At 33.2% G+C, this 21,818-nt stretch overlaps 1 protein-coding gene across 4 annotated transcripts in view; it reads left to right on the plus strand.

Moving 5' to 3' along the window:
* The window catches only part of KCNT2 (potassium sodium-activated channel subfamily T member 2), a 399,106-nt gene that overhangs the window by 142,099 nt on the left and 235,189 nt on the right, over positions 1-21,818 (plus strand). For 2 of the 4 annotated variants that reach the window (XM_050782689.1, XM_050782710.1), the window contains exons 7-8: positions 367-468; positions 3,477-3,571. In XM_050782689.1, coding sequence (XP_050638646.1) covers positions 367-468; positions 3,477-3,571 — 197 coding nt within the window. The remainder of the gene's footprint in view (positions 1-366; positions 469-3,476; positions 3,572-21,818) is intronic. The other 2 variants (XM_050782700.1, XM_050782719.1) reach the window with 1 other exon arrangement.

Here is a 21,818-nt window from a genome sequence, read left to right on the forward strand (position 1 = left end):
AGGCAATATTGTAAAAAGAGAGAGTACCTTCCCTCTTTGTTCTTACTTAATACCTCAAGAGAGAAAAGAAAGAGAAAAGAAAGCCAATGTCTATTACAAACCACCACACTAAAAGATTTAATGATAGAATTAGCATAGATATCTGCCATCTGGTGAGAGCTTATTATTTTCTTTTTGCTTCTGCAATAATTTCCCTAAGAAAGATTTAGACAATGAATGAAAGAACATATCAATTTCTTGCATTTTATTAATAGTGAGTTTACATTATTTGTCATGTTTTAAATTATTACACTTTCTTTAATAACTTTTTTTCTATTTCTTTTCAGTCTGCTGGGTATGATTTATCGCTTTGAGATAAAAGTCTAGTTTCGGTTTGTTTTCCAGATATTCTGGCCTTCCTTAAGGAATCTATTTGTCCCAGTCTTTCTGAACTGTTGGCTTGCCAAACATGCCTTGGAAAATATGATTGTAAGTATAGAAGTGAAGTGCAAATATGAAAAGATTTTTAAACCATTTCTTATTTTCAATGTTTAGACTAAACAGAAAGAGATAATTTAGGATCTAGTCTTGAACTTTCTTATTCTGCATTCTCCCATAATGTATAACTCATACTATTGGAATTAATTAAGCTGTAACTAAATTTTCAAGTGTTTCATTTTTAAACATATTTTAAATTAATTTAGGGTCATAGTCAATTGTTTCATTTAAATGTTTTTTTAAATGAGTCATTTTGGTAAAATACTGTTAAATAATTAAAGAGATACATAGTATAAATTTGTAGGTTAACAGACCTTAAATGAACAGTCTGCTGTATCTTAATCAGAAGGAAAACTTGTAAAATGTCCATATTGCCAAGTTACTACCTTTGTAAGGTCCTATGACTGGTAAACAAAAATGGTTCAGAATTTCTCAATATCACTAAAAACCTTATTGGTTTTTGGACTGGTTCAGCCACTTAGCCAATCTTCAGAGTACAAATATCCTTCCCTCCCAAGGCAGTTTTCTGATGCATAATGGGACTCCTGGCTTTTGAGGGCTCATTTAAGTGATTTTGTTAAACTGCTCTTAATTGTAAGTAGTCTCATATTCAGTGAACATCTGTGGGGCTTCCTAAGATTCTATGTGGGAGCTAGAAGTCCCTCATTTAGAGTCATCCTTCTGGATTTGCTTGAGCAGGGTTGTGAGTGGGACATTATGGGAAAAGGAAGCAAGAGGTAGAATAAAAGATGGAGAACTCAGAGCTGTGCCACGGTTGCATTTTGCCCAAGGCTGAATCTGCTTGGCGGCATGGTTTATAACTATGACCAAAACATTTTTACCACAGGCTTTAGTACTTCAAAGCTAGCTGTAAGGCATTGCCATTGAATCATTCATACCACAAATGTTAATACATATTCACTATGTGCTGAACAATGTGATAGGCAAATGATCTGACTTCTTTGCTGTTCTCTTTATCTGCAAAGAAAAGCACCTACAAGTTTTGTGATAATCAAATGAAATTATATATACATATATATACACAAAATGTACGCACATACATATGTATAATATGTGTGTATAGTATTTTATCTGGCACAACAAAGTAAGGGCTCAATATTATTAATTTTACTGCGTTGAAAATTATACTGGTTTGGAGGCAAACTTATTTTCCATTTAAATGGGTTTTAAACAGACATTATGACTACAGTTTTGGCCAAAGGAATATTTGGATAACATTTTAGTATTCACAACTGGATGAATGTTTCTAAACATTTATATCGAGTAACCACTGGAGTCTTATGAAAGTACATGGCCAAAGGGTGGGAGAGTGTGGCCTGTGAAATGATTTGCAGAAATATTGGGCTGTCATAATTGCCCCGATGAAATACTGTTTGACTAAATATAGATTGCCTAAATTGCTAATGAATAAAAATATATCAGAAAAAAGTAAACTTATTTATTAATTTCTGTGTTATTAGTTGTTGGAAAAAATAACTCAAACAAGACAGGATACATTAGACAAATATTGACAGTAAAAAAGTCTGTTTTGCATTATTAATTTAAGATTCATTTTCCATTTTATTTCCATATATCTTCTTGCCGGATGCTAAACTTGTATTTACTTTTCTGTTCATTAATACCTCTGCCATTAGAAACTAAATGGTGAGAGATGAAATCCAAATCAGTCATCTTAGTTATTTGTCTTCAAAACAGTTCTGTTTAAATAAGTGGTAGACACGTTAGTGGTAGACAAATAATGACTCATTGAGATATTTTTATTGGTGAAGTTAGTTATCTCATGCTGTACTGATTTAAGCCTGAGCGTTTATTATTTAAAAATGGAGATAAAAATGATACAAATTACAAAAATCCAGCAATCTACTGCATAGACTAAACACTAGTAATAATTTATATCCTTCAAATATTTTCTATGCAAAAATATGCACACATATCATACATGGAATAATAATGTATGTTTGCATAATTGGAATTTTTTGTCATATACTGGTATGTAGTGGACTAGTTCTTATGTTATTAAAATTTCTCCTTCAAATCAGTTTTAATGGATTTGGCTAAATTTATGTAGCTATCAATTTATGTAACAATTTTTGTATTACATATTTAAGTTATTTTAACATTTATGAACATTCATTATTTTATTTACTAAGTATTATAATTTTGTAATAAAGATGAACGTAAATATTGGTGCCCATCTCTTATGACTTTCATGTGGTTAAGTTTTCGAAATTATATTTTTGAGTAAATACTTAATGATTTAATGCTTGAAATAGATAGGATGTATTTCTGAGTTTTGACTTATATTACCAAATTGCCTTCTAGAAATTTATAACAAAGTACCTGAGGGGTAGTGCATGTGAGTGTTCACTTTTGTACATTAAACAACACTAAAAATTATTTTTTACTGTTTGCTATTGGAAAGATAAAATATAGTATATCATGAATTGACATTTATCATAATGCTAAAGAATTTAAACTTAGAAAAAATTTGTTTATTGTCTTTTTCATTTTTTTTTCTTTTCAAGATAAACTATCTGGTCTAATTGATGTTAATTTTTCTGATAATGAGCTTTGTTTGTAGTTTCACTCATCTATTCACTCTTCCTTAATTAAACATACTATTTTCTGATCTTTTGAAATTAGGATTTTCCGTGAGAGGTCATGCTTAACATGTAGGGGTTTTGGGGGAGTAAGTGCAACACCTGTTCAGATGTCTGTAATGCAAGTAAACTGAAATTCAGTGCTTTGGTAGTCTTCCCATACCAATATCTTTGTACTATGCAAGCTTGAGTAAGTTACATTTAGATCTAAGCAAAAATGGAAATATGCTAATATTTCTGTTTGAAATACATGCATTGATTATGTATATATGTTTATGTACAGGAGAGTCGACATGAAATGTATTCTAATAAATGTAATGAACTCATGCATATTCAGTATTTATCAAAATTTACAACTTTTTTTCTGTATTATTTTAGAATGATCTACACAGAGCAATTCAGCGAACACAGTCTGCAATGTTTAATCAAGTTTTGATTTTAATATCTACATTACTATGCCTTATCTTCACCTGGTAAGATTGTACATATCAGAATTTGTGTTATGTTTCATTTACTTCCAGTTTCTAAAGGAAACCGTATTATAAACTACTTTCATTAATAGCTGTCAATAAATAAATACATAAATATTCACCAAAAAATGTAACAGATCGCCTGCAGAAGTAAAAGCAACACTCTTTGTTCAGTCTTACCAAATAAGAAAGCACATACATCATTGCTATTGATACTCTGCAACTGATACATACTGCAACTCTGACATTTTACCAACTGCTGTAAACAGCCAAACTATGAGAATTTATGTTGCATGCCATAGTTGTCAAACAAGAATTTTTCCTTCAAACTACTGAAATAGAAGTGCCCTCATCTTTCTACATTCTTCAAAGCAGAAACACTGTTGAAAAAACTGTCCTTACGAATCACTGCTTCTGCCTCTGCCTTCTCTGCATGATTTTTAGTGTGCATTCAGGCACACTAAAATCTGCCAGGGCAGATTTATGGCCAGTGCAAGGCAAGACCTGGCCCTTCATTATAAAAACATATAAAATATGCTTTATTATAAAACCAATAATTTCTCTTTCTGGAAGTTCACACTCTGACAATTACAGAGTAATCCAATCTGAAATGTGACACTGGACATATGGATTCATGCAGATCCTTAATGAGAGAAAAAATGTGAACATCAAAAATGAGGTAGAATATTATGTTTGTGTTGCGGGAATCTTAGATATGTGTAATTGTGCTGTGACCTGGAGCTGACCCTACTGAGAAAGAGGAAAAGCTAATTAGGAAGTACTAAAAAAGGAAAAATGCACACATACACTAGTACAACTGAGCTAGGTATAAATATAGCTATACATGTACGCATGTAAATATAGATATATAGTTATGACAAGTTTTTGTATCAATAGTATATGGTTAGTAACTCTATGAAATGGTTTTCAAATATGTTTTATTGCATACTTTTATCATTTAAAAACAGTAGACCTGTTTTAGCATACTTAATGCCTTTAAATATAAAATAGCCTCTAAAATTGATATAGCCATCTTATCGCCTAGTGTCTTTTTACCTTTCACAAACTGTTTTATGATTCACCTAGTAATTACCTAACTGCATTAATATGAAAGATTAATTGCAATTATTTCCCTTCTAAAGTCACTAAAAATTCTGAATTTCAATGTAATAACATTATTTGGGCAACTTAGGAGTTTTCTCATCTAACTTAAGGGAATGTACTTACAAATTTTAAAACAATTATGTTTGTATGGTATGCATATGCTAATTTTTCAATTGTTGGAAAATTAAAAATACTAAAATTAATGATTACCAAATATAATGTGGGAGTCTCTTAAAGTAAATTTAGACAAAGGATCATTGATATGTTAATGTGATAAAAAGGAAACTTTTTTTACATGATGACATTTAGCAGTACTTTTGTTCTGGAGGCATCTTCATCACAATTAATCTTCATATGCAGTAGGCTTTCTATGTGCTCCTACTTTCTGCCTAGTGCTTCTATTTTTCGGGTAGTCTAGGTGGTACCTAGACATATTTCACCATTTTCTTATGCCAAAGGATGCAGCAGTGCTAGAGAAAAGGTTATTCATTATTTATATGAAATTTCCACTATATACTGTATTCATTATTGAAATTATTTCCATTTCATTGTTTTATTTGGTATAATAGTTGTTTTGTGTATGTCTTGTGTGTCTGTGTTTTAGTTTTAAATAATTAAGTAGTGGTTTTGAGATATTATCTAATATTACAACTGTCACCAGTATGTAAATATGTCTCTTAATTTGCAATGATTATATAACATTAAGTTTAACTATATACAATTTTATTGCTTTTAATCACATGTATTGTAATATGTTCTTAAATTATAATAACTCAAATGGATAAACTGAGGTTTGATTTCTTTGTGTATTCTCTGCATTACAAGCAAACGTCTTCATAACTTATGATCATCATCATAAGATTGAATACGTTTTGTTCAAGTTCAACATCAAAGGTATAATTACCAAGAAACATAAAAACAATGTTATATATTAGTTATATCTTGGTCATAGTATATCATGTAGGCTGTTTTAACAATGTGTCACACCACACACAACGTAAAATAGAAATATCCATAAAAATACAGCAACTTAAACAAACAGAAATGTCTAGGCAGTCTGTCTAAGACTGTTTCCCCAGCTTGATACTGCTGGGGAATAATTTTCCTTATATCTTGTTTCTCCCATTTTCAAAACGTGGTTTCTATCTATGGCTCAAGATGGCTGCCCTGTTCTTGCAAGTACATCCTAAGTCCAGCCTGTAGTTATGAAAATAAGACACAACTTGTACTTCAGGCTACAATTTGGTTATATATCCACACATGGCTGAAAGGGGGCCTGCGAAAACGTTGTCTAGCTGGGTAGTAGTATATCTAACTGAATATTGTACTATCACACAAAAAAGAAAAAAACAACTGGAGACTGGAATAAAAAGAAGTCTCTTGGTACTAAGTGATAAAAGTCCACATGTACATTCGTTGTTTAAAACTTCGGGTTATCCTAGCTTAGAGCCCTTGAACAACTTTTTACATATCATTAAATGAGGATACTAATCACTCATTTTAGTACTTTTAAGGACTAAAAGTACTTAAAAGAGTACTTTTAAGGTTGTTTTGAAGTGAGGATTAAATTAGATATAAAGTGTTAAGCATACGGCATGGCATATAATGTGAATACTTCAAAAGTTTTAGTTTTTTTCCATTTCAAATGCCTTCTTCATAAAAGATGATTAAATTCTCACGTGAATCCACAAAAACTAAATTGCTTAAAAATATCTAAACATAATATGTATCCTTTTAATAAAACTATAAGAGGGAACCACTATGCCTAAAATATATTAACAGGAAATATAAGAAAACATCTTTCGCCACTGTATTCAAGTTTTTAGTATTTCCTACCTATTTCTAATACTTGAGTCTCTCATTATCTCCACTAGGTTAAAGATAATGGTAGCATTGCTCTCTTGGTACATTTAATGCTTTCAATGACACACAGCCTTGCGACATGCCCATGGCTCCAGTTTTACTTCATTTAGAGTACTTTTAAATTTTGATCTTAGTGTCACATGACAGGTAAAAACCAGGGGCATGGTAAATAGGGGAATAATTTTAGGCCACAGAGAGGGGAGTAACTGCTCTGTAAAGATAAAAGTAAACTATTTTTGGACTATTTAGGAATTTTTCTCATGTGAATAGATTCCATAATTTATTTTACCACTTTCTGAATATTGAACCACAGGACATGTCAGAAACTAACATTGCCAAATCAGAACTTTTAATATGTGCCTTGTAATTTGAGCCTGAAATATTTGGATAAATTGGCTATATTGTTCAGGAATCTCACAGTCTTAAAATTACCTGTGTTGGAAAGCTGTTACATGGTTTTTTAAAAAAAATCTTCCCTTTACCATTGCAAAGAACTGTCATTACGCATCTGTCTACAAGAGGCACATGTTTAGTGCCAAACTGAAATAAAAATTAAGCTGCTGTGCTGACCCACTCTCTTTGGGAAATGTGCTCAGAATTGTTTTTTTCTGTCATTGTAATGGAATTGGACTAATCTGTCCACATATTGGCAGTGTATCCCTCATCATCAATAATACACACTTCCAAGACAGCTGGGAATTGTGATTCATTCTGTGTCTCTAAAACAAAGCAGAGTAAACTGGAACATCCGGGAATTAAATGCATGACTTTAGCTTAATTATCAACATATTGTAACCAATAATAAGCACTATCATTTATAATGAATTTGGTGTTTCTAATTTTACACTGATAGATCTATTTTGCAACTACTTTACTTCAAACTTTAATATTTTTAAATTTACATGTGTTTATATATTTTCATATTATTTCATGGGATTCTAACATAAGGAACTATATTATGTTAATTGATTTCCTGTTTTAGTTTAATGTTATAATTTCCTGTTTTAGTTCAATGTCATAATAATAATTGAATCAATTCACCTTCTCAGTCTTATTTCAAGACAAACTAAACTAATTTATTGTTTAAAACTATGATCATGTTAAACATGATTAACATGCTTAATTCAGAAGTACTTAGAATTTTCCTGTGCATTGATTAAAACCTATTTAAACACTGGATGTTTAAGTTCTTGAACTCTATTTACTGGTTGAAGTCTAAAGGCAAGTAGCTACTTGGGAAGGGGACAGTGAGAAGATAAGTGTTGTAGTTTGGATGAAGAATTACAACATGGTCTAATGGTGTTAATTGCCACTGTCATGATATTAGATTCCTAGTTTTTTTTTTTTTTTTTTTTTCCACATTAGTTTTTCTTACGTTATAAATGAATTACTGAAAGTGCTTTTGTCTGAAGATCTGGCAATTGACTAACAACTTTCTTCCTTATTCTTCCTGCTATGGTTTAAATTTTCATAATGGTTATGTATAAGTTTTGAAAACAAACGAAATAAGACAAAATGACAATAAGTGAGAAATGTAAAAGGAAGCAATAAAATTTTATACAACATGTAAAATATAATTATATGTAACATTCAATATAATCTCCATAATTAATCCTTATTCAAATGAGTCTCATATTAAGTTCTACTTCTCCATTTACTCCTACTCATCATTGAAGTCTCAACTTTTAGATTTTAGCTTCTCTATAACACTTTCTTGTAGTCTGTCTAAATTATGGGATATGGTCAAGGTTTATGCTTCTTCAGCATTCTAAAAACTGTGAAATATATAATGGTTCTTTAATTATCAGTGTTTCTTCTAGACTTTTATAATTCATAAGAGCAAAGACTCAATTTACCTTTCTTACCATTTTTTGGCCAGTGTCTCTTATGGTAGTTGGAAAATACTAGATGTTTAACCAATATTTGCAGTTGATAGAAAATAACATTCTGGAATAACAATACCCTTATCAAGTGGAAATACTTAAATATATTATAAGTTAAGCATTCCAAACCATATATTTTAAGAACATTGTTTTAAAACTGTTATTTTCAGTTAAGTTTTGTGTGAGATCATAAGAAGGAATTTTTACAGTTATAAGCCAGAGTGTAAGTCTGTGAAAATGACTTCTGGCAAAAAGATATGACGGAGTAGTAAAACTTTTGCAACTTTTTAATTTGGAAAACTCCCTTGGATATAATTTTTATAAATTACACAGACATACCTTATAATTTTGGCCAATTTTGTCTCCATATAACCCCCAAATTTATGCCTTGAACAATTTCCCTTTTTTGCTTTTTTTAGAATTTGTGAGAGCAGAACAATGCAATAAAATTACTGAAACTGTTAGAGAGAAAATGGGCTTGCTGCCTGATGCACAGAGAAGACAATAACTGTGGCACTTGATTTTGAGAAAAGAAGGCTTTATTGCAAAATTGGCCATGAAACAGAGAGACAGGTTCAAATCAGTTTCCCTGATTTTGGGCCTGAAGCAAGTTTTAAGGGGTTAGAGGACAACAGAAAGGATTTAGGAATGTTTACTTGACAGAGTTTGATTAGAGGGCTTCAGATGTGGTCATTTACAGTAAGCCATGTTGAGGCAAAGTGTAGCCCTGCATCTTCCAAGTCAAGGAATCCCTCACTTCTGAAAGTTTTCAGCATTCAAATTCTAATTTTGTCCCAGTCTTTTGGTTCCAGATGTTGTTAGAGGTCAAAGCTTTTTCTAGCGCACATACCCTGACTATATGACTTACAGTTTTTGGCTCTGTTTTACCTGAAAGATAACTTGACATTTTATTATATCAACAGAGCAGGCCTGGTTTGAGCTGGTGCTGTGGTTACAGAACTAGCAACTGTGTGGAGCATAAAAACAAATTGGCTAAATACTCACAGCATTGTCATAAGTGCCATCATGTTTTTCTCTTCCCATTATTGTTTAGTATTTTTAACTTTTCTGTTTCTTTCTTTGATTTTGTTTTCTTGAAATTTCTATTTTACTTTTGTCTGATCTGAATCCTGATCCTCTCCTGAAAATCTGTTAATCTTCTATTATTTTGAAATAAAGAAAATCCATGTTTATACATTAGGATGCAGGGTAGGGCATGGTCACCTTTTATAAATTATTAAATGGCAAAGTATATTGACCCCGAATTTATGGCTAATGACACGATTTACTAATATATTTTGCATAGACACAAAGATAGTGCTCAGGAGAGTGAGACATTTCTTTTAACAATAGAAAACCTGGTTTTATCATTATCTCAAAAAAAATTCCCTAGAAAATGTAAAATCCCAACATCTCAAATGATGATATGTTTCATGGGACTCTTAGCTATTAGGTGTACAATCTATGGGAAATGGAAATGATTATTTGGGACAATTTAATTGGTATTCACTCAATAAATACCAAAATGCAAGTTGTGGGCTGATTTGAATGCTAATGTTTGAATTACAGGCATGGTTGAAAGTGTTAGATGCTTTCAGCACAGAATGCCATTGCTAATTAAGTTTTTCCAGTAACTGTGCACAGCAATGAGATTCATAGGGAGTATATGGGATATTAAACATTATTTATTCCTGCCATGTGACTATTTTTCTCTGATAACATTTTGTTGTACAAATTGACATTTGCCAGGTGGTAAAAAAGTTTGCAGTCTCAATATTTCCTTTCATTCAAATTAATATTTTCCTTATAAACCATGCCAAAGCTTGAAAAATTTGTACTGCCAAATGTATAGTTAACATTTTAGAAGAAGCGCATTTTAAGAAGCACACAATAAATAATTTGCAATTAATATGCCTTTGTAATTATATACAGGGCCTATTTAAGTAAGCGAATTAATTATGACTTATAGGTATTTTGAGAAGGTAACATAAGAGTTTGTATTCAACTTCTTAATTAAATTTTGTTTTAGAATTTTGTAACAACAAAATTATTTTGTATGGGTTTGTGTCAAAGATAACACTTAAGAATGTTTTGTAAAGAAGCAAACTCCACAGTAAATTCTTAACTCAAATCCAACATTCTTCATGAGATTATCTTGAAATATTTTTTAAAACAAATGCATTTTTCTAAAAGAAATAATTAATATTGAAGTCTTAAAAATCGTTATTGATTTAAATTCTTTTATATTTGAAATATGTTCTTACCTAATATAATTTTTGTTTTATGTTATTTTCTGTTTTTTAATATTGCTTTTTAATTAAGCAGTCACCCATTCAAGAATGAGAATATTATACACCTATATATTTATTTTGTATATATTAACAAAATTATATATGACATTGTAGTAGGTAGGTTTGACCCACTTGCAAGTGGGGACTGAGATGAAATGTAAAATTGTAAGTCTCATCCTGGATGTTTTTAGTCTCACGCATTATCTGCACTGGGAGCTTTGCCTTTAAAAACTCAAAAGTTCCTATTCCCAGAACCTTATCTTCTAATTCTGGTTTTTATCACTGCAGAGAGCTAAAATCTATCATTGTGAATGGTGCATTTTGAGGCCATGACTTACCTGGTGGGGGTTCTCTCACCTGTGTTCTCAAGCAGCAATTGAGTGCAATCTCTTCTAGGTCAGGGCAGGCTGTTCGCTAAGTTAACTGCTCACTCCTTCTTATGAAAGATAGGTAAGAAGCCTTCACTAAAAATAGATCGCTTAACGATCAATAATAAATGGTCTCCATTCTGGTTTAGTTTGTGCTGAACGTTTTCTGTTTACCAAGTGCATGCTATCTAGGTTGTTCTTAATACATTTACCTTATTTTCTTTCACCTCTTATTAACTTCCTTAATTATCCTCTTAATGATAATTGTCGTCACACCAGAGTGACTGCAGGGAGTTGCCTTTTTTTTTTTTTTTTTGTAAGCTTTAAGATGTGATTGCCATTTGGAATAATGGTAACAAACTCTGGAACCATGCAGTCCAGGGCTCATATTATGTCTTTTTCATTAATCAATTCAGTAAGCATAACTTCATATCATTTAACTGCTCTAAGTTCAGTTTACTATCCATAATATGTAGATAATAATACTGTATAGAATTGTTGTGAAAAGACTGAGTTAATATATAAAAAGTAAGTAATAGAGAACACAATTCATTATATGAACCAATAAATTATTGTTATTATTATTTAATTTTTAGTGTGAGAAGAGTGTTTTTTTGTGGGTAGGAGGGCTATGCTTACATAAAAATGGACTTCACTGTTATTTTCTAAATTGTCTACTTTTTAATCAGTTTTATCTTCAGACAGCCTTGAGAAAGTACATAATAATGTGTGTTGAATACATGTGGAATACAAAGTTTGGGAGTAAAAAATTATTTTGTTTGGAAAATAGTTCACTTTTTGATTGGGATATCAGTTGATAATTAAATTGTTTTGACTGGAAAATACAAAGAATTTCTCTCAGGAAACTTGTATTAAGACCAATCATTGTCATTTTGTGCCTTAACATCCACATGCATACACTAATATGTATTCTTTGGTTTAACTATATCGTGCCTACTCTCTTGAGGACTTTTAGGTAATTTTTCTAGAATATATTTCTGATATGCCTGTGTTATTTATTGATGCCTATTAAACACTTGGCGTATATCAGATTATAATTATGCTTACAGAGATGAACTTTGTTAGTACATAATCTTAAGAATCTTATGATGTTTTGGGAAAATCATGTATGACACTAGTGGTATGAACAAAGCCAAAATGGACTGCAGAGAATGCACAATTTAATTGCATCTATTACTTTATTCCCCTACTAATAAATCACCAGAAGACACAAGGGGGCATAAATAAGAACTTAAAACTTAGGAATTGTTGAGGGCACTTTGACATCTAAAAACGAGAAGACAAAATCTGGAAGTAGTCAAGAAAGGTATATTTTGTTAATCAGAGAAAGAAGACATATGTAGAAGCAAAATACAATGGTAGCGCAAAAGACAGAATGGAGCAAATAGAATTGTATTGTTTTAATTTTTATACTATACATAAAATGTTAAGTTCTGGAAACAGTCATTACAAATGCAATAAAATAAATCAAAAGGACTTTGTCAGTAAACCAATAATGGAGATAAAACGGATCTTTAAACATAATTAATTCAAAGAAAAATTGAGTGTCCTACTTAAAGTGTAGTAGAAAAAAACACGAAGACTTGGCAAAGTGCAAGGAAGACTCCTGGAGGAAGTCTGCTTAACACATCCTTTTCCTCCTCCACTCTGAATACCAGCTTCTACCTGTTCATGCCTCCTGAGACAGGCAAGAAAAGTGCCAAGAAGGAAGCTGTTGGGATATTTTTTGCCATTTGGAAACTGGAGAGCCTGAGACTAGAATAAAGCACTTGAGTGAGGACTGAATGAATCGGAACCAGAGAATTGTTTAAACTTGGAGATCCAGTGTAGGTGGACATCTGCTGGGGTGAATTTTACCAATCTGCCTGGCCTCCAAAGAGTTAAGGATGAACTAAAGAGCTTAGCCGAAGCCTCTTCATCTACTGAGAGTGGGAAATTTGAGAACAGGGTCAGAAAGGTTTCTTGCTGACGCCTCAGCCAGGGTCTCACAGCCAGTGTACTGCCGGCCCCCAGAAGCAAAGACATCTCTGCTTTCCTGAGAATTGCCACCACTTGCTCAACAAGCAGCTAAAAGAAAATAATCATCTAAGAGGGCCAATAACCAAGGAAGGGAAAAACAAACTATAACCTAGATAGGTCTCTAATTAAATAGACTTGCTCATGGAAATAGAACACATTAGGGAATGGACTTGGAGGATGTATCTGGAATACCTAATCAATACTATAGATATTCATAAGAGAGAAAAAACAAAAGATAGAAAAACGATAATAAACAAATAGTAGGAAAAATGGTAGGCTGTTTTGCGGAAAGATGTGAGTCTGGAGATTAAAATATTAGAAAAAAACAATCATCTCAGCATATAGGGCTAAAATTATTTCACTCCAAAGACAAAGAGAAACTTGTCCAAGCTTCCAGTAGGAGAACAAAAGATTACTGACTGTTTTACTTATAAATTATGTACTGCTTATTTCCAAAAGGTAGGCAGATTGGCCTTCAAAGATGTCCATGTTCTAATCCTTGTAATTTGTGAATATGTTACGTTAGATGGTAAAAGGGATTTCAAAGATGTAATTAGGGTTACAGACATTAAACTAAGGAAATTATCCTGGGTTATCCAAGTGACCTAGTCTGAAATCATATGAGCTCTTACAAGAAGAAAACTCTGGGGCTGGAGTCAAATAAATGCACTGTAAGGAGAGATGAGGCAGAAGGGAAAGAGAGATGAAGTATGGGAAGGACCCAACCAGCCATTTCCAGCTCTGAATCTGAAGAAGACTACATGCTAGGGAATGTAGGAGTCCACTAGAAGGTGAAATTGACTCCTGGTTAGGAGCCAGGGAGGAAACAGTACTTTAGTCCAACAATCTCATAGAACTGAACTGCACACAACATGAGTGGTCTTGGAAGCAGATTCTCCCCTGGAGCTTCTAGTAGTGAGCCAGGGCTGGTCAACACCTTGATTTCTGCCTTGGAAAACTCACAGAGAAGAAACTGGCTGAGAACACCTAGACGTCTGGACTCTAGAATTGTGAGAAAATAAATTTGTGTTACTTTAAATGCTGTTTGTGGTACATTTTTAAAGCGCTGTTTGTGATTTTTTTTTTCCTGCAGCAATAAAAAACGAGTACAGTTTTAATGGAAAATAATTCAACCCAGTAATTCCATTACTGGGTATATACTCAAGAGAAAATAAATCATTCTACAAAATGGGCACAGATGGGTGCCCATCTGTGGTAGATTGGATAAAGAAAATATGGTACAGATACACCGTGAAATACTACACAGTCATAGAAAGGAATGAAATTATGTCTTTTGCAGCAGCACAGATGCAGCTGAAGGCCATAATCCTAAGTGAATTAATGTAGAAACAGAAAACCAAATACTGCATGTTCTCACTTATAAGTGAAAGGTAAACACTGGACACATAAGGATGGCAACAATAGGCACTGGGGACTACTAGAGGAGGAAGAAGGGAAGGAGGACAAGGGCTGAAAACCTACCTGTTACATACTATGCTAACTATCTGGATGATGGGATCCTTTGTACCCCAGACCTTATAGCATCATGCAATGTACTGATGTGACAAATGTACTCTCAGAATCTAAAATAAAAATTTAAATTATATAAACAATAAAATTAATACATTTGCAACAACTGTTGTATCTGCTATACTGGAAATTCCAAGATGGTTCAAAAATAAGTATAGACATCAGAGAGAAAAGCCTGAGATCAAGAATCCCATACCCACTTCTCTAGATGTAAGAAAATTATGTCAGGAAATATAAGGATTAAAAGAGTACACATTCTGTCTGAGAAAAAAATACTCAGGGAAGAATAATAAAAAAATGGAAAGATGACAAAATATGAAATTGGTTGTGCATTATGCAATGCATTTGTTTAATCAACATTTATTGAGAAACTAACACATTTCAGAACTTCTAGAGGGCTAAAGATAGAGAAATGAGCAAGTAGACAAAGATAATGCTTTCAGATAGCTTATATTACATTCGCGATGGGCACAGATGGGAGACAAATAATAAATGTTTATCTTTTCTATGTTGAGTACAGATAAAAACTATAGGGAAAGATAGGGAGGTAAATTTCAGATAGTTTGGTGAAAGAAGGCTCTAAGGAGTAACCTTTGTGGCGACACGTGAATTATCCCCTCATTGGATGTGGCATGATCTAAGATATGACTATAGAGGTTGAGTGACCAAGAAGTGGAGGAAGGAAAGATTGTTTAACGTGAAAATGTTAAAACAACAATCTGAAAAGTCAGACTCTTTCAGAAGCATCCAGTCAAGAAAACAAAAATTGCTGTCTATTGGAAGGGGGAATTGGTGGCAAAATTATGAAAGTACTCAAGGAACACAAATAAGAATGTGAGATTGTTCCACTCCTGAACAGGAGGAATTAAGGTGAAATGATGAAGTTGTAAGTATCATGGCGCTGCCTTATAAGAATTTAGAAGCCACACAATCACTGACTTTGGAGATCCAAGGATTCAAAAAGCATCCCTCAATGTTGCTGCCACCACCTGAGTCAAAGTCCTCAAGTGCCATAGTGTTGAGGCTATGGAAAATCCACTATTGTGATTGGATTGCAGTCTCTGGCGTGCCTTCTGCTGATATACTCCACAGAAGCCCGGCTTCCACACGCACCAGCTGTTGGTGCTGTTACTTAAAAGGCCAGAAGAAGATAAAAAACAAAAACAATAACACAAACTGAAAAAGAAAAAAATAAAACAAAAGCGGAACAAAACAAAAATAACAGGCCAAAACAGCTTCTCACTTACTGTGATCGTTAGTTTTATGTCAGCCTCACTGGGCGACAGAGTTCCTAGATAGTTGATGAAAGATTCTGAGTGTTTCTGTTAGGGTGAATTTGATGAGACTAACATTTTAATTGGTAGAGTAGGGCAGACTGCCCTCCATAATGTGGGTGGACCTCATCAGGGTGGACCTCACCCTCCTCAGTCTCTCCACTAGACTGACTTCAGACTCCAACACTGGCCTTCCCTGGGTCTCTCACACCATCAGTCTTCATAGTTTAGTGAGTCAATTCCTTATAATACATCTGTTTAAATATATAACATACTGGTTCTATTTCTCTGGAGAATTCGGACTAACACTCTTCCTTCTGTATTCCTATCTGCCAATAGTGCCTCTGTGCTGACAGAATCTAACCTGAAGTCAAATGACAAGAGAGACAGAAAATTTCAGTTTGCAGACATAGTTTCCAAAACATAGCTGAGCCGTAAAAAGCTGATATGGAACTGAGTGCATACACAAGATTGCCTGTACATAGGTTGTTGAGGGAGTCATTTACATGAATGGAGACTGAGACCATATAAGAGAGTTAGTGAAAGAGGGAGCTTAGTGGGCTATAGAATAAGGATAATGATTGGGGTTATAATCTGTAATTTTAGACTTTCTTGGTGACTAAAGAGAATGAGAGGCATATGGCATTAATCATCAATATATTTCATATAAAGGTGGGTTATTAGTTCTCACAGTTTCTTTGGATTCATCTAATAGGCAGCTTATAGCAATGAACTGGTAATGTGATAGTGGCTGGGATTGGTGATATTACTGGAAACATGAAGAGATTTATGTGCCTTTTAAAAACCTTGCAGATAGAAGGCATGACTAAAGGATGTACAAGCATCTTTACAGAAAACAAGGGGAGTTATGGAGGGATCTCTTAAGTTTGTGTGAATTTGAACTTAAGAGGATATTATATTATTGGATAATGCAAATACTGTGCGGGAATACTTGTCTATTACCCAGTTCTAATAACTATCTTGAGCAAAAGAACTAAGTTATCTGAGCAAACCTAGGAGAGGGGAGAAGGAAAGCTAGGAAAAGTGTAATAGCTTTCCAAAATTTTATTTGGGAATATTTATAATGTATGGTACAGAAAGGACCATATCTCCTTGGTCAATCTCCCCAAAAGAGGGGAAAATGAGTAACAACAAAGTTAAAAAAAAAAAAAAAAAAAAAACAGTAAAAACAAATGATATTTAAATGACAAATACAAACAGATTAGTTCCTTCATTCCCCTAAACATAAAGGAACTAAATTTTTCTATTGAAGAAAAGAAAGTGTCTCATTGAGTAAAAACATTAATGCTCCATATAAGAAGTATATTAATGCTCCTTATAAGAAGTATATTTTAGTATATTTAAGGTGGTAAAGAAACTTTGCAAAGGGATAACAAAAAAGTACAAATGAAAAGAAATAAGACTGACTGGCACGGTGGCTCATGCCTGTAATCCTAGCACTTTGGGAGGCCGAGGCAAGCAGAGCTCAGGAATTTGAGACCAGCCTGGGCAACACGGTGAAACCCCATCCTACTAAAATACAAAACAAAACAAAACAAAACAACAAAATTGGTTCAGTGTGGTGGTGTGCGTCTGTAGTTCCAGCTACTCAGAAGGCTGGGGCATAAGAATTACCTGAACCTGGGATTCAGAGGTTGCAGTGAGCTGAGATCGTATCTGTACTCCAGCCTGGGCAACAGAGTGAGATGATGGAGTCAAAAAAAAAAAAAAAAAAAAAAAAAAGATAGAGTACTAAAAATACTAATATTTATTAATTCAGTCAACATAATTTTGCATTTCCTTCAGGTGCTAGAGCTGGAGCAGTAATTAAAATGATCAAAATCTTTTTTAACTTAGGGATAATGACAATAATCATTAGCTGACATTACATAATGTCAGCTAATAAAAAAATGAGAAAATAAATCTGTGGCGAGGATGGAGGCAGATGGGCTGCTTTTTTAGGTAGGGTGTTCAGGGAACTGCTCTCTAAAGAAGTGGAATTTGAATAGGGAAATAAATGAAGTATTCAAATAAACCATGCATATGTCTAGTTAAAGTGTGCTAGGCAGAAGAGGAGTCAGTGCAAAGCTCTGGGACAGAAGCTTTATTTACTTATTTGAAGAACACACTCAGATAGACATTTTAATAAAAATGCTGTGGATACTCTATGGAGAACAGGCCGTGTGGAGACAAGAGCTGTAGCAGAAATAATGGCTGGGAGGTTATTGTGGGACTCCAGGAAAGAGGTTATGAATTCTTGACCTAGAATGGTAGCAAGGAAGTAGGCAGTGATTGGAATTGCAATCTGCTTTAAAGAAAGAAGTGACACACTTTTGATTACAAACTGGATATAAGGTGTGAGGACAAAAAATCAAGAAAAACTTTGAGGTTTGTATTCTGGAAAACTGTGTGAATGATGGTGCCACATACATACAAGGATGAGAAAATCTGATAAGGAACCTGAAAAGGAAGGGAAATAAGGAGTTCATCATATTCTACATAACTTTTAGAAATCCAAGGGAAGATGTCTAATAGCCATTTAGCTATAGGATCCTGGAGTTCAGTAGAGGGGTTGGGATTAGTGTGTAAATCTGGTAATCATCAACATATAAATGATCACTAAAATCACAGGATTAGAAGAGAACACCTAGGCAATGACAAAGTGGAATCTCTGATTAAAAGTAAAACAAAACAAAAACCTTAACAGGGCAGTGAGAGGCATTATATAGGGATAAATGACACAAAGTATTAGTAGACAAGGTCTTCACCTGTGGTATCCAAAACACTTGGCCTTTAAATATACAAAGTAAAAATGAGTGAAAATGCAATAAGAATTTGATAAAAAATATAATTATAGCAGAAGATTTTTATAAAGAATCATATTACTAAAATGGATTTGAGAATATTTTTTATTTTCCACTTCTCCAAACACAGCCCTTTCTATACCATCCTACCCAGATGGTTCTCTATTTTAAACTATAGTCAACGTCAGAGCTTTTATAGTACATTTTTATTATTATAAAAGCATTTTCCTACCCTCAAGCAACTAAACTTATGCTGAATTCATACATCTTTTTGAAACATCATAAACTCTATTTTTCTTTTAAAATTCCTCATTTTTTATTCTTTTTTTCTTTATTAGTGCCTTTTCTATTACCTAACTCCTGAAATTATGTAGACATTTTTACATTTCAACTGAGTATAGAATCCTTATAATGAAGATTGTGATTCATTGCTTTTCTTCTCATGATTTCCTATTAGTACATTGTCTAAATTATTTCATCATGGATGATGAAATAGCCTTTTTCTTGTCCATGATCTTTCCCAGGATATTTTAAAGTATTTTGATTCAGAGTGTGTCAAAATACTTATTTTAGCAATGTCTTCTTTTTCTACATGAATTGCTTAAACTGATGATATCTCCTACCCAGGTTAATATACCAGGATTACATTATCTTCCACTAACATCTTGCTTTGCAAATATTATATAGAATATTTCTGATTTTCCCTAATAATCCAGGTTCATTTGGACACTTAATACTCTTTTATAGAGGCTGTCTATTAGCCCATTGAATTACATTTATTATAGGTCTTTGTTAGGTCTTTATGTATAAGTTTTGGGTATTTATTTTTAGGTTCCTGGTTTGCTAGCAAATTGATTTTAGGATGTTCTAAATATCTCATTAGAATTTCATATGAGCTTGTTCCCTCTAGTATGCCTACTGTGAAGGTGGAAAACCACTTTCAATTCTCTGCTTTATAATTATATTTAATATTGACAATTGAGAGTACTCGGTCTTCTTTTCTACAAGCCAAATATTCCCCAAATGCTTAAACTGTTCTCCCCAGGATTTTTTTGTTTGTTTGTTTGCCTTTCTCTAAATTTTTCCTATTTTATGATTATAAATTCAAATAGGGCCCAGTGCTGAATAACTGCAAAGATGCAGCTCGTCTATATAAAAGCATTTTGTAATTTCTAAAGTGCTATTCAAACATGAAGTAGTATTTTTATTGCTGCAATTTAGGGGAAATATTTTTAGTTTAAAAAAATGATTGTTCTTCTTAGGTTTTATTTTTCACAGGGGCATATTTATATACAGCTATCTAGTGTGTCATTAGGTAGAAAACAAACAAACAAAAAGTCATTAGATTTGAAGATATCTTGGTGTACCTCTTTCTTGCTGTGTGACTTTAGTTGAATGACAGGTTTCCTGAGCCTCAATCTACTTATTTGTCAAACGGAGAAAAAAGAATATTATATAAATTTCAGCAATAGGATTTGGGGCAGCTTTTAAAATAGACATGAAATTGGATTATTATAACAGAAACAGAAAAAACTACAAGTCAACAGAGTAGGGATTAAGTATAAACATTGTATAAACATTATAAAAAGCTTCCAGGCCACACAGTAGAGGGCAAGTATGTAATTTTACCTAGCTCTCATTAGAAAGAGTAACTACATAGTTAGAGAAAAACAAAACACACGTTTCTCAATGAAATTAATACATTCCCTCTTGCAGAACTCAGGAATTTCATTATGTAGACAAAATAATACAGAAATGTTATATATAATACAATATGTTTTATATAAAATTTTTTATAATGTGCAAATAGCATTGGCTCCCTGCCTATTGCCTTAGAGTTTTGCTTGCATTATCTCTTTTAATTCCTATAATAGCTCTGTAACACTGGGATACTTCTTATCTCTTGTCTATAGAGGAGATAGATAAGGTCGGAGGGAGTTAAGTGAGTGTTTAAGTAAGTTGGACATCAGAAATGAGTCCGGGTTTCTCTGACCATACTCTGCCTTCTTTTTCATGCATTTAAGCCTTATCGGTAGTTTGAAAGCAATTCTTTTTTCAGGGGATGACATGTTGTGGTTAAAAAATTATGGTGCTTTACAAGATTCAACTTTATCCTAGGAGATCCATTAGAAAACGTAGAGCAGTGGAAGAATAATTTATACTTTCATTTAACTTTTCCTAATATCATTCTCTTTCCAGGCCTTTGGTAAGAGTTAGAGAGAAGGCTACCGAGGCTCTTCCTGCTCCCAATGGCCTGCCTTCTCTATCTGCCTAGATGTTTATAGAGGTAGACGGATTTCAAAATCATCTAGAAGCTGATAACTGCAGCAGTCCATAACAACGTTGTTGATTCTTCTGTCTTTCCAGACAACTTTTTTTTTGGTCTATCTTCTCTGTCAGTTACTCCACTATTCACCCTATCCCCTAAAAGAAGTGAAAAATACTTGGCGTATCTGGAGTCCTCCCCTTTCTTCACATTGAGTATTCAATCCATTGACAAGCCCTATTGGCTCTACCTTCCAAATCTTTCCATGCAGCTCTGCACTGTCACTACTCCTTTTATGCTCCATTATCTCTTGCTTGGATGATCTGGTCTGTCTGCAGCATAATTGTTCCCTTATGTTTACCTCTCTGACCCCAACTTATATTGTACTTATTGTACTTTCTCTCTTTCAGTAGGCATCCTCACCACAGCTTTCTTTTTGTTCCTTGATGACATTATGATGATTCCTGACGTGTGGGTTTTGAACTAAGTGTTTCCAATTCCTTGTATGTTCTTTACTTAGCTTTTGGCCTCCTTTAGGTCTTGCTCATATGTCAAATACTTCAAGGAACTTTTCTTGACAATTCAGTTCAGGGTCTTAAAAATGTTGCTACACTATCTACCACCAACTACTCTGTAATACATTAGCTTTTTGTTATCTTCAATCATTTGCTTGTATCACAATTTTTTTCTTCTGCTAACATAAAATATGTTCTGGAAATGGAACTGAGTTTTTATTGTACATTTGAGGCAAATTATTTCATTGAAGATGGAAAGAAAGAGAAAGGAAAAATGAAACAGTGAAGCAGTGATTTTACTTTAAGTTCAAT

Source organism: Macaca thibetana, chromosome 1 (assembly GCF_024542745.1).
Source record: "Macaca thibetana thibetana isolate TM-01 chromosome 1, ASM2454274v1, whole genome shotgun sequence".
NCBI lineage: Eukaryota > Metazoa > Chordata > Mammalia > Primates > Cercopithecidae > Macaca > Macaca thibetana.